Source organism: Aquarana catesbeiana, linkage group LG04, assembly GCF_042186555.1.
Source record: "Aquarana catesbeiana isolate 2022-GZ linkage group LG04, ASM4218655v1, whole genome shotgun sequence".
Lineage (NCBI taxonomy): Eukaryota > Metazoa > Chordata > Amphibia > Anura > Ranidae > Aquarana > Aquarana catesbeiana.
In genome coordinates this window covers 678,032,672-678,046,050 of record NC_133327.1, presented here as the reverse complement: position 1 = coordinate 678,046,050, position 13,379 = coordinate 678,032,672, and the positions used below count along the sequence as shown (strand labels likewise).

The window sequence follows — 13,379 nt, the reverse complement described above, 5'->3', positions numbered from 1 at the left end:
TACTGATCAGCACAAAATACTTGGTTCTGTATTCTCTAAAAGGGCAGTATGGGAGGTGGGTAGGGGGTGGAACCAAGAAACGGTGCTCGGGGGTGGGTAGGGGGCGGAGAAAAGGAGGAGCTCCTGCACCTTTTCTCTGAGAAAAAAGGCCATATATATATATATATATATATATATATATATATATATATGTATATATATATATATATATATATACATCAATGTATATACATTTACATGACACATGTGGAAATATTAGCAATTTCCAAAATTTAACATAGGAACCGAAACAAGAAAAGGAGAAAGCAGCAGGTTGACTGATAAAAAAGCTGTTGAGCAGGAACCACACCTCATGAGAAGAGCTGATAAGGTTGTGTGTATCTAGAATGCCTATGTAAGGATTTTATGGCAGTCACAAGATCGATCGTATACATTGCAGAAACGCCGAATGCCCTTATATGTATAAACAATCCTAGACAGACCTGGCATAAAAATGACGATAATATCTGGTCTATGCAGATAGTGTTACACATTGACCTTAGGCGGCTCCTCCCACGTGGAGGCGTTTCCCAGCCACTTATCCCATATTTCACCATATTTGGCAGGGCGACCTCTATAAACACACAGCACCTTCTTGTAGGGGGAATGCAGCATTAACTGTGGCTTAGGCACGTGCGGTTCGTTTCCTTATAAATATTCGGACGGATTTTCCATTATTCGGCGATTCGGATATATCCGAATACCCGAATTTTAGTTTAGCGAATGCTCCGAATAATGAAATGAAATTCGTCCGAATTTCCAAAAATTCGAATTGAAATTCGAATCGGATTTTTACAACCAGTCGAATTCGAAACTGTAAACCCTGTTTCTGAAATCAAAGACTGCCGCGTGTGTTATTAGAATACCATTGTAAAATAATGCTGGTTTTAGTTAAGCCAGAAGGACGGAGATCCCATTTCATCATGCGGGAATTTCACCGCTTGGGACGAAGCAGCTAAAAACATACGATCGCCGAGGAGCGGACGTTTACGGTCAAATGCTTCCGCCCATAGGCTGTAGAAGAACTCTAATGTTGTTTGACTAGTAATAATAAATATAATAATTACTAGTCAAACAACATTAGAACTCTACGATAGCTTGTGGGCGGAGCATTCGACCGGAAATGTACGATCGCGGCGTCGCACGGTTTAGCTGCTTCGTCGAATCTTCTTAGAACATCCGACAGACACCATAAGACCCCTATCACACTGGGGGCGCTTTGCAGGCGCTACAGCGCTAAAAATGGCGACTGCAAAGCGCCCTGAAAGAGCCGCTGCTGTCTCTCCAATGTGAAAGCCCTTGAGGGCGCTGCCAGGATGCTAAAAAAAGTCCTGCTAGCAGTAAACACCGCTCCTTCACCGCTCCTGCCCATTGAAATTAATGGGGCAGCGCGGCTATACCACCGGCATAGCGCTATGCGGTGGTTTTAATCCTTTCTTGGCCGCTAGCAGGGGGTAAAACCGCCCCGCTAGCGGCCAAATACTGCCGCTAAAACGACAGTAAAGTGGCGCTAAAAATAGCGCCGTTTTACTGCCGGCACCCGCACCGCCCCAGTGTGAAAGGGCTCTAATCCTTCACTTGACAGATTCAACCTTAATTACTTCGGATTTTCTACTGATGCATTTTTTAACGAAATAAATAAAAACGAATTTTGGGATTAACTAAATAAATGTATTTTTCGGATGAAACAGAAAATTCCAAAACCAAATATTTCAGTGTGCAGATGTCTAAAGGGAACTCTGCTAGTTCAGATGTAAAAGATGAACCTTATGGATTTGGATGTAAAAGGAGAACTCTGTGGACTCCTCTGATGTAAAGGGGAACTCTTGTAATTAACTTCATATGATTAGAAATGTTATTTAATCACAAAGTATATGTATAGCTTATACCAGGGGTCTCCAAACTGTGGCCCCGAGGGGCCAGATGGAGCCCTTTGCTTGCCCTTATCTGGCACTTGGGGCGCTATTCCTCCCACTGACACCTATGAAAGGGCACTAGACATATGCACTGACAAAAAATGTGTTCGTTTTCATATTCGTTTCATTTGTTTTTTTGCTTTTTTCGGAAATCCGAAAATTCGGATTTTCACATTTCTGAATTTTCAAATTCCGAATTTTGGAATTTTGGAATTTTGGATTTTCCGAATTTAAAATTTTCGAATTCTGAATTTCCAAATTTCTGGATTTTTGGAATTTTGGAAATTCAGAATTCAAAAATCCCAAAATTCTAAAATCTGAAAAAAAAGAAAGAAAATCAGTAAAATGCGAAATAATAACTAACTAATAATAGCTAACTAATAAATTATAGGTATTGGAATTTCCTTTCAAATTCGTCTGTTAGTGAACGTAACGAGTACAAATTTATCTGAAGTTACGAATTATCTTAAATAATGAATGCCACATCTAAACAAATGGAATGGCACAAATTAATAATAAATAATAATAATAAAAAGGTTTTATTATTATTATTGTTATTTATTATTAGATCGTTACTTTCTATTCATTTAGATGCGGCATTCGTTATTTCAGATAATTCGTAACTTTGGATAAATTCGTACTCGTTACGTTCACTAACAGACAAATTTGAAAGGAAATTCCAATACCTATAATTTATTAGTTAGCTATTATTAGTTAGTTATTATTTCAGATTTTCGGGTTTTCGATTTTTCAGATTTTCATTCTTTTGAATGTTCAGATTTTCATTCTTATTTTTGGATTTTCAAATTTCGAAATTTTTGAATTTTTGCATTTCTGAAACTTCGAATTTCCGAACTTCCCAATATCCAAAGTTTTCCAATCTCCAAAATGTCCAATTTCCGAATTTCAAATTTCCGAAATTTCGAATTTCTGAAATTCCGAATTTTTGAATGTCCAAAATTTCGAAATTTGAAAATTCGGAGGTTTGGAAATTCGAAATTCAGAATTTCGGAATTTCAGAAATTGAAAAATTCGGAAATTCGGAAATTTGGAACGAATTTGTAAAAATTTGTTAACCACCTCCCGCCCGCCATATGCAGAATGATGTCCTGGAAGTGGTTGTGTTATCCTGACTGGGCATCATATGACATCCAGCAGGATAACATGCCAGAGCGAGCCCGCAGGGCCGCGCAGCGCGCCGATCGCGAGTGCGGCATGTCAGTCTGACACCCCGCATCTCCGATCGTGATAAGAAGCCTCTGCCAGAGCTCACAGTGCCCATCAAAGTGCCCATCAGTGCCCATATCAGTGCTAATCAGTGCCCACCACAGTGCCCTACAGTGCCCATCTCAGTGCCCAGCAGTAAAACCTGTCAGTACCTCAACATCAGTGCTGCCCATCAGTGCCACCTGTCAGTGCCAATCAGTACCGCCTATCTGCCAATCAGTGCCGCCTGTCAGTGCCCATCACAGCCGCCTGTCAGTGCCCATCGCAGCCGCCTGTCAGTGCCCATCATAGCTGCCAGTCAGTGCCCATCAGTGCCGGCAGTCAGTGCCCATAAGTGCTGCATATCAGTGCCGCCTATTGGTGCCCATCAGTGCTGCATATCATTGGCGCATATCAGTGCCCATCAATTCTACATATTAGTGCATGCTCTTCAGTGCCCATCAGTGCCACCTTATCAGTGCCAACTCATCAGTGCCGCCTCATCAGTGCCCATCAGTGCTGCCTATCAGTGCAGCCTCATTGGATGCCACCTCATCAGTGCCCATCAGTGCCACCTCATCAGTGCTCGTCAGTGAAGGAGAAAACTAAATTTTATAACCGAAACAAAGAAAAACTGTTTTTTTTTCAAAAATGTTGTTCTTTTTTAGTTTGTTTAGCAAAAATTGAAAACCGCAGAGGTGATGAAATACCACCAAAAGAAAGCTCTATTTGTGGGAACAAAATGATAAAAATTTTGTTTGGGTACAGTGTAACATGACCGCGCAATTGTCATTTAAATTGTGACGGCGCTGAAAAGCTGAAACTTGTCATGGGCGGGAAGGGGCGAAAGTGTCTGGTATTGAAGTGGTTAAACAACGAATTTGGATGCACATGTCTATAGGGAAGGGCACTATCACTGCTTTCTCAGGCTGGACCTTGCAGAGTTTCAGTTGGAAAACAGGGGAGCCCTCGGGAGCCCTCGACTGCTTTACACACCGGGCTAAATTTAACTGCTTTGCTGAAAACATCCTGTTGCTGACAGCTCAGATTACACACACAGCTGAGTCTGCGACACCTTCCCCTTTTTATTGCTTTCTCAGGCTGTGCTTTGCAGATTTTTGGTTAGAAGGAAAACAGTGAAGTCCTCAGCTGTGTTATACACCGGGCTAATTTTAGCTGCTTTGCTAAAAAATATCCCTTTGCTGACAGAGCTGAGTAGCTCAGATTACACACACAGCTAAGTCTGCGACACCTTCCCCTTCTCACTGCTTTCTCAGGCTGGGCCTTGCAGATTTTCAGTTTAGAGTGAAAACGGTGAAATCCAGACAGTGGAGCCCTCGGCTGTTTTACACACCGGGCTAAACTTAACTGCTTTGCTGAAAACATCCTGTTGTTGTCAGAGCTCAGATTACACGCACAGCTGAATTAACACAGGGACACCTTCCCCTTCTTGCTGCTTTCTCAGGCTGGGCCTTCCAGATCTTCCGTTGCAACTCTGTGGAGTCCAGACAGTGGAGCCTTTGGCTGCTTTGCGCACCGAGGTAATCTTAACCGCTTTGCTGAAAAATATCCTGTTGCTGACAGAGCTGAGAAGCTCAGATTACACACACAGCGGAGTCAGAGTTGTGACACCTTCCCCTCCCCACTGCCTTCTCAGGTTGGGCCTTGCAGATTTTTGGTTACAGGGAAAACAACTGTCCTCAGCTGCTATGCACACCAGGCTAACGTTAACTGCTTTACTGAAAAATATCCTGTTGTTGACAGAACTGGGTAGCTCCCCGTGACGCCTTCCACTGTTCATTTTTCTCAGGCTGGGCCTTGCAGCTTTTAGTTAGAGGGAAAACCGTAGACAAGTGCAATTTCTTTCATTTCGAATTCGTTTTTTTATCGAATTTCACCAAATTCGTTCATTCGTAAATTTCCTTAAATTTGAATATTCGTAAAATTCGTAAATTCAGAAATTCAGAAATCCATAAATCCAGAAATTCAGAAATCCGTAAATTCAGAAATCCGTAAATTCGAAAATCCGAAAATCCAAAAAATGTGAAAATCTGAAATAATACCAAACTAATAATAACTAAGTGGTGTTCCGGCCGAAATTATAATTTTAAATAAAAATACCCCTATAATACACAAGCTTAATGTATTCTAGTAAAGTTAGTCTGTAAACTAAGGTCTGTTTTGTTAGTTTATAGCAGTAGTTTGTTATTTTATAAACTTACAGCAGGCCGTGGCCATCTTAAGTGTGGGCATCTGAAGCCAGACTGTATTTCTTCCTGGATCTCATCCTTGCAGATCTCGCACATGCTCAGTGCAGCACAAGCAGTGTAATAGGTTATCAGGTCAGGTTTCCATAGCAACGGCAGTTTCAGAGGAAGTTGCCGCCCCTTCCCAGAAGGCATTGGAAACAGGAAATGATGCGATGGGCCGCGGCCAGGGAGGAGGAAGTAAAAAATGAATACAGCAGATATACAGGAGGTGCTGAGAAAAAAAAAAAATATCCAATTTGTTTACAGTGCGCAGTTTAGTGAGGGATGCTGAAGAGTTGTAAAAGTGGGTGGAACTCCACTTTAACTATTCCTAACTATTAAATTATAGGTATTGCAATTTCCTTTCAAATTTGGCTGTTAGTGAATGTAACAAATACGAATTTATCTGAAGTTATGAATTATCCGAAATAATGAATGCTGTATCCAAATGAATGGAATGTAACAAATTAATAATAATAAATAACAATAATAATAATAAAAACTTTTTATTATTATTATTATTATTTTGTTCAGTTCCATTTGTTTACATTCATTATTTCGGATAATTCACAACTTCGGATAAATTCGTATTCATTAAGTTCACTAACAGCCAAATTTGAAAGGAGATTCCAATACCTATAATTTAATAGTTAGTTATTATTAGTTAGTTATTCTTACGAATTTTACGAATTTTCGAATTTACGAATTGCGATCATAACGAATGACCCAAAAAAAAGCCAAAAAAAACAAAAACGAAATAGAAATCCTGATACATCCAAATTTCCAAAAATCGAAAATAATTGTCCGAATTTCAATTTGGAACAAAATGGACCTCACATGTCTATTTCACGTTGTTTCTGTCGGGAACTATTTTCTCTGGTTTTATAGTTTTTTTGTTGCCTCATAGTCAGAAAGAATCACGGGGGGTTAAAGGTGAAAACTACAGAGAGCAGAGCTGTCGCCATTTGCTGGTCACTCGGGGGCGGGGCCCTGTCTCCAGAGTTATTGATAACACTCTTTCATTTGTTCTTGCAGATATGGATACGCAGTTGTCTCCACCCCCACAGAGCCAGACAGAGCCCTACAGCTCCAGGTACTTGTCCACCGAGTTATCTCACAATGTCTGTGTTGTCCCAGGATGGATTACACAGGTGCAGATCCAGGAGAGGGGAATACGAGGCGGATCCAACTAGAAAACCCCACAAGAGCAATCTGCAGGAATAATGGATTCCGAGCACCACAAATCAAAAACACTATTTCCTTATTTTTTTATCTTGAAAGCAAACTCCTTTCATGTCTTAATGCTTTATTTTGCTGAGAAATCACTTTAAAAACCACCCCCCAATCATTTTTGGTAGCCCCCCTACATAGCTCCCAACTGTCCCTGATTTCGAGGGACTGTCCCTGATTTGGAGCAATGTCCCTCTGTCCCTCATTCCTCCTCATTTGTCCCTCATTTTGGTCTGATCTATATAGTTGTATATAAAATGAAATTTTTATCTTTCAAAAAGTGTTTCCCAGCGCTAAACCTTTCATCCAAATTCTAAATTGCTGCATTTGTAATTTTTTCAAGCCAATATAAAGGAATAGTAGTGGTTAAAAAAAAGCTCTTGTGGATTTATGTAACTTTTTTTTTTGTTAATTCTCCTTTAAGGGGGCGTGTCCTTTGCCTACATACGTTTGCTAGTAGGTGTCCCTCATTCCCATCTTATAATGTTGGGAGGTATGCCCCTATTTTGCATGCAGGGATGCATATGGGGCACCGGACTCATAGGTTTCTATACTTTTTTTTTTCAAGCCACTTGATTGGAGCCTGAGGCTTTAATTGGCTTGAAAAAAGTTTGACTCGGGGCGCAGGGCACTCAGCCAATCAGGAGAGAGAGTCTCGGATGGCAGAGGCATTTGTGAACATCGCTGGATAGAGAGGGGGCTCAGGTAAGTATTAAGGGGGGGGGCTGCACATAGAAGGCTTTTTATCTTAATGCATAGAATGCATAAGGCTAAAACACCTTCTGACTTTACAACCTCTTTGAGAGGTCAGCATACCAAGACATTTTGGACAATTTCATGCTCCCAACTTTGTGGGAACAGTTTGGGGACGGCCCCTTCCTGTTCCAACATGACTGCGCACCAGTGCACAAAGCAAGGTCCATAAAGACATGGAGGAGCGAGTTTGGGGTGGAGGGATTTGACTGGCCTGCACAGAGTCCTGACCTCAAGAACACCTTTGGGATGAATTAGAGCGGAGCCTGCGAGCCAGACCTTCTCGTCCAACATCAGTGCCTGACCTCACAGTTGAAGGGTGAAGCTGTTATAGCTGCAAAGGGTGGGCCAACTCAATATTGAACCCTACGGACTTTGACCCCATACACACTATTAGATTTTCTGCAGATTTTTGTCTTCAGATTTACCAAAACCATATAATATGAGGTCAACCCTTAAGAGTTTCAATTTGTATGCAATCAGGCAGGCCCTTCCACTACATGGTTTTGGTAAATCTGAAGACAAAAATCTGCAGAAAATCTAGTAGTGTGTACGGGGCCTAAGACTGGGATGCCATTGAAGTTCATGTGCGTGTAAAAGCAGGTGTCCCAATACTTTTGGCAATGCAGCGTATGTCAATACGTAAAGCGGCAGAACAGGAAACCTCAACCTGGTTGTCGAAAGTGACGCTTGTATCTGTTTCATTACTTGGAGTAACTATACAGTCATCAATAGGCATGTGCACTGCTGAAAAATTCATTCGTTTTCGAATTTCATCTTTTTTTGTTTTTTTGTTTTTTTCGTAAATTCGTAATTTCGGAATTTGTAAATTAAAAAATTGGGGATTAGAAAATTCGGAAATCTGAAAATAAGAAAGAAAATTTGAAAGAACGAAAATCTGAAATATTCAAAATAATAACAAACTATTAATAACTAACTATTAAATTATTAGGTATTGGAATTTCCTTTCAAATTTGGCTGTTAGTGAACGTAACAAATACGAATTTATAAGTATAATAATAAATTTTTAAGTTGCAAATTATCCGAAATAACGAATGCCGCATCCAAACAAATGGTCAAGACTGTCCATTGTTTTTATATGGATTTGTCTTTTAACATTTTTTTCTAATAAATAATGAATTTTTAAAGAAATCTATGTTAGTTTTGTATGAAGCACCAAAAGTCCCAATATTCCTTCCCTCGGTTCTGTTTAGTAAAGGATGTGGTGCTGTATCCTGATGATGAGTCACTCACACTAATTGATGTCTATAGCGGGGAGGTGTTCTGTAGTTCAGAGAGAGATCCCGGAACAATGTAAGACACCTTTCACACTGAGCTGCCGCAGCGCTGATGCGCCGCTCGTTTTAGCAGCGGTGCTTTAGCGCTGTTTAAGCGGCGCTTTTCAGGCGCTAGCGGGGCGCTTTTAAGGCTTAAAAGCGCCCCCCTGTTGCGGTTCTTCCGAAATGCTTTTCAGGTGCTCATTTCAATGGGCAGGACGTTTTGGCTCCCAAACCGCCCCAAGGATGCTGCTTGCAGGACTTTTCCTAACGTCCCGCAAGCGCACCGCCCCCCCCCCCCGTGTGAAAGCACTCAGGCTCTCACATTCGGGCGGCATGGGGGGCAGTTTTCAGGCGCATTACAGGCGCTATTTCCAGCGCTAAAACGATCGGAATTTCCACCAACAAAGTCGTGGATTTTTTTTCCAAAGGGTGTTGGCCACACAGGTTACACAAATGTTGGCAAAAAACTCAGAACGCCAAGAACGCGGTGTGACGTACAAGACGTACAACGAGCCGAGAAAAAGGAAGTTCAATAGCCGGTGCGGCTCCTTCTGCTTGATTCAGAGCATGCGTGGACTTTTGTGCGACGGAATTGTGCACACACGATCGGACTTTCCGACATCAAAGTTATGTTGGCTGAAAATTTGAGAACCTGCTCTCGAACATTTGTGGGCGGAAATTCCGACAGCAAATGTCCGATGGAGCGTACACAAGGTCGGACTTTCCGACAACAAGCTCACATCCAACATTTCCCGTCGGAAAGTCCGATCGTGTGTGTACGCGGCATAGGAGTGCAGCACAGTCAGGGGGCACAGGGTTTTGGGCAGGATCTACAGATCTTTTTATTTGGACCTGTATAACAGATAAAACATTTAAGGCTCAGACTTTCTATATATTATAAGGACTCAAACAGCACAACTGACAAAATGAATTTCTGTGAAGTTTTCACGACTCATAAAGCATGTGAAATGGAGTTGGCTGCAAAACTGGATTCATTTTAAATTCTTTATCACTCCTCAAAATGTTATGTCAATCAAGGTTTTCTAATTGTGGTTTATATTACAAGAATATATAGAACATTCAGGCCCCGATGAAGGGAGGTTGTGACCTCCAAAACGCGTTGGGTAATTTTTTTACATTTTTTTGTCAATAATTCAATGAGCAATTAATGTAATCTTTGACTCTTTTATGGTTTGGCACACTTCATGTTATCTTTATGTTTTTGGATTCTGATTCTGGGTAGCCCAGTTAGGGTGACCTTGCCTGACAACAGCAGCCTCGCCAGGGCTACTTAAATATGCCTTAGATCCGCCCTCAAAATTTCCATTTGCCTGCTCGCATTAGGTGAGTGGAAATAAGCTGAGGGCAAGTGTGGAGCCGCTTTGGAGGGGGGGGCGGAGGACCAGGGGGGGCGGGCGCTACCAGCAGGCGGGGTTAAACGGGAGCGGATTCTCCTCTAAGCCTCCGCCCCCTGTCATTCTCTTAGCAGGGCCTGGCATATAGTTTAGGACTTGAAATTTTGAGTAGACATGTGCAATTCGTTTAGTTCCAAATTCGTTTGTTAACGAATTTTGACAAATTCGTTAATTCCGAAATTTCCGAGTTTTCAAATTTCCGAAAATTCTAAATTTAGGAATTTCGAAAATTCGTAATTTCATAATTTTGGAAATTCGGAATTTCGGAAATTTGAAATTTTGGAAATACGGAAATTCGAAATTTCGGAAATTGTAAAATTCGAAATTTTAGAAATTTTGAATTTCCAAATCTCGAATTTACGAATTTATGAAATTCGAATTTCCGAGATTCCGAATTTTGAATTTCCAAATTTTCAAGTTTCGGAATTTCAAATTTCCAAATTTCCGAATTTTCGAAAATTCTAAATTTCGGAATTTTGGAAATTCGGAATTTCAGAGATTGGAATATTTCGGAAATTTAAAAATTCGAAAATTAGGAAATTTGAAAATCCAAGAATAAGAATGAAAATCTGAAAATTCAAAAGAATGAAAATCTGAAAATTCGAAAACCCGAAAATATGAAATAATAACTAACTAATAATAAATATTAAATTATAAGTATTGGAATTTCCTTTCAAATATGGCTGTTAGTAAACGTAACGAGTACGAATTTTTCCAAAGTTACGAATTATCTGAAATAACGAATGCCGTATCTAAACTAATGGAACGTAACGATCTAATAATAATAAATAACAATAATAATAATAAAACCTTTTTATTATTATTATTAATTATTAATTTGTTACATTCCATTTATTTAGATGCGGCATTTGTTATTTCGGTTAATTCGTAACTTTAGATAAATTTGTATTTGTTACATTCACAAACAACCAAATTTGAAAGGAAATTCCAATACCAATAATTTAATAGTTAGTTATTATTTCGAATTTTACTGATTTTCTTTCTTTTTTTCTGATTTTAGAATTTTCGGATTCATTTTCAGATTCAAAAAATTCATTCATTTTCATTTTCGTTTCATTTATTTTTTTGCTTTTTTCGGAAATTCGGAAAAAATCCAAAAATTCTGAAATTCGAAAATTCGTAAATTCTAAAATTCAGAAATCTGAAAATTTGGAAGTTCTAAAATTAGGAAATTTGGAAATTCAAACATCCGAATTTTCGGATTTCCGAATTTCCGAAAAAAGCAAAAAAACGAATGAAACGAAAACGAATTGATTTTTTGTCAGTGGACATGTCTAATTTTGAGCCCTGTCATAGATATTGATTTGTCATCCCGCAATATCGCACCACCAATTATTAGTATTTTGAGCGCCCCTCTGATAACCTATTCTGGACTTTATAAACTGAAACAATGACACTGATCTCCATTGTACAGGACACAAGCAGAGCGAGGGGGATCGGCGTGGGCCGGGAGCAACTGGGATGTGGACTGGATGGACCCAGAAGACATTTACACCATCTCCCAGGAGGAAGAGAACTTTCTGCAGCAGAACAATCTCCCTCTGTCCTCCCTGCAGCAGCTGAAGGAGGCGTCTCTGAACTCTGTGAGTGCGCCAATATGCGTGATTCCTCAGGGGCCGCTGTCACATGACAATGACGGTGGATGGAGTTTATGCCATGAAAAACTCCCATCCACCGTGTGGACCTCAGAGATGTTTTGTTGCGGTGGCACATAGGCATGCTAAAGTAACCTCCGATGTCCTATTACAGTGGTCTCCAAACTGCGGCCCGGGGGCCGGATGCGGCCCTTTGCTTGCTTTTATATGGCCCTTTGGCCATATGTCACCAACGAAGGGGCACAGTTTATTACAATTTCCTCCCAATGACACCAACAATGAGGTCCAATGCCACCAATGATGGGGCACGATTCCTCCCAATGACACCAACGATAGGTCCCATTGTCACCAATGATGCGACATAGTTCATCCCAATGACACCAACAATGAGCCCAAATGACACCAAGGATGGGACACAATTCCTCCCAAAGACACTAACGATGGGGCCAAATGACACCAATGATGGGGCACAGTTCCTCCCAAAGACACCAACAATGAGGCCCAAATGACACCAATGATGGGGCACAATTCCTCCCAATGACACCAACAATGAGGCCCAAATGACACCAACGATGGGGCACGATTCCTCCCAATGACACCAACGATAGGGCCCAGTGTCACCAAAGATGGGGCATAGTTCCTCCAAATGACACCAACAATGAGGCCCAAATGACACCAAGGATGGGGCACAATTCCTCCCAATGACACCAACGATAGGGCCCAATGTCACCAATGATGGGGCATAGTTCCTCCCAATGACACCAACAATGAGGCCCAAATGACACCAAGGATGGGACACAATTCCTCCCAAAGACACTAACGATGGGGCCAAATGACACCAATGATGGGGCACGATTCCTCCTAATGACACCAACGATAGGGCCCAGTGTCACCAAAGATGGGGCATAGTTCCTCCCAATGACACCAACAATGAGGCCCAAATGACACCAAGGATGGGGCACAATTCCTCCCAACGACACCAACAATGAGGCCCAAATGACACCAAGGATGGGGCACAATTCCTCCCAATGACACCAACGATGGGGTGCAATTCTTCTTACTGACACCAAAGATGGGGCATCGTTTACTCCAACTGATGCTGGGACATTTTCTACTCCCGATGGCCACAGTCCGGCCCCCCTAAAACCTGAAGGACAGTGAACTGGCCCTTTGCTTAGAAAGTTTGGAGACCCCTGCCTTATTATGTCATGTAATAGTTACTAATAATCAATAAGTGCTGCACTATAAAAAAAACATCAATAATAATAATAAAAGTGTAACTAAAAATGGATGGTAATCAATAAACATATATTGCTGAAAGTTCAAGTTTAGCCTGTGAGACTGGTGGAAGAAAGCACAAGCATTTTGGATTTTTTGCGCCGTTGATGTATTGATTTTTTTTAATTTGTTTCGATCGGTCACAGATACTATATACAGTAAAACCTCGGATTGCGAGTAAGGCAGTTTACGAGCGTTTCACAATACGAGCTGTTTTTATTTATTTTTTAAATCCTGGCTCGGTTTGCGAGCGTTGTTGGGCAGGATTCAGGCCTCTGGGGTGTGCAGTACCGCATTTGGCCAGAGGTGCGGGTACGCCGGTGACGCTCGGAGATACTCGGAGCCGCTCCGTTCCCGAGTGTCTCCGAGTGTCTCTGATCCGAGCGTCTCCGAGTTT

At 41.1% G+C, this 13,379-nt stretch overlaps 1 protein-coding gene across 2 annotated transcripts in view; it reads left to right on the top strand.

Moving 5' to 3' along the window:
• Positions 1-13,379, top strand: part of LOC141141035 (uncharacterized) — a gene marked incomplete at its 5' end in the record, with an annotated part of 96,554 nt that overhangs the window by 29,106 nt on the left and 54,069 nt on the right. For both annotated transcript variants that reach the window (XM_073628695.1, XM_073628694.1), the window contains 2 exon segments: positions 6,446-6,503; positions 11,524-11,692. In XM_073628695.1, the coding sequence (XP_073484796.1) occupies positions 6,446-6,503; positions 11,524-11,692 (227 nt within the window).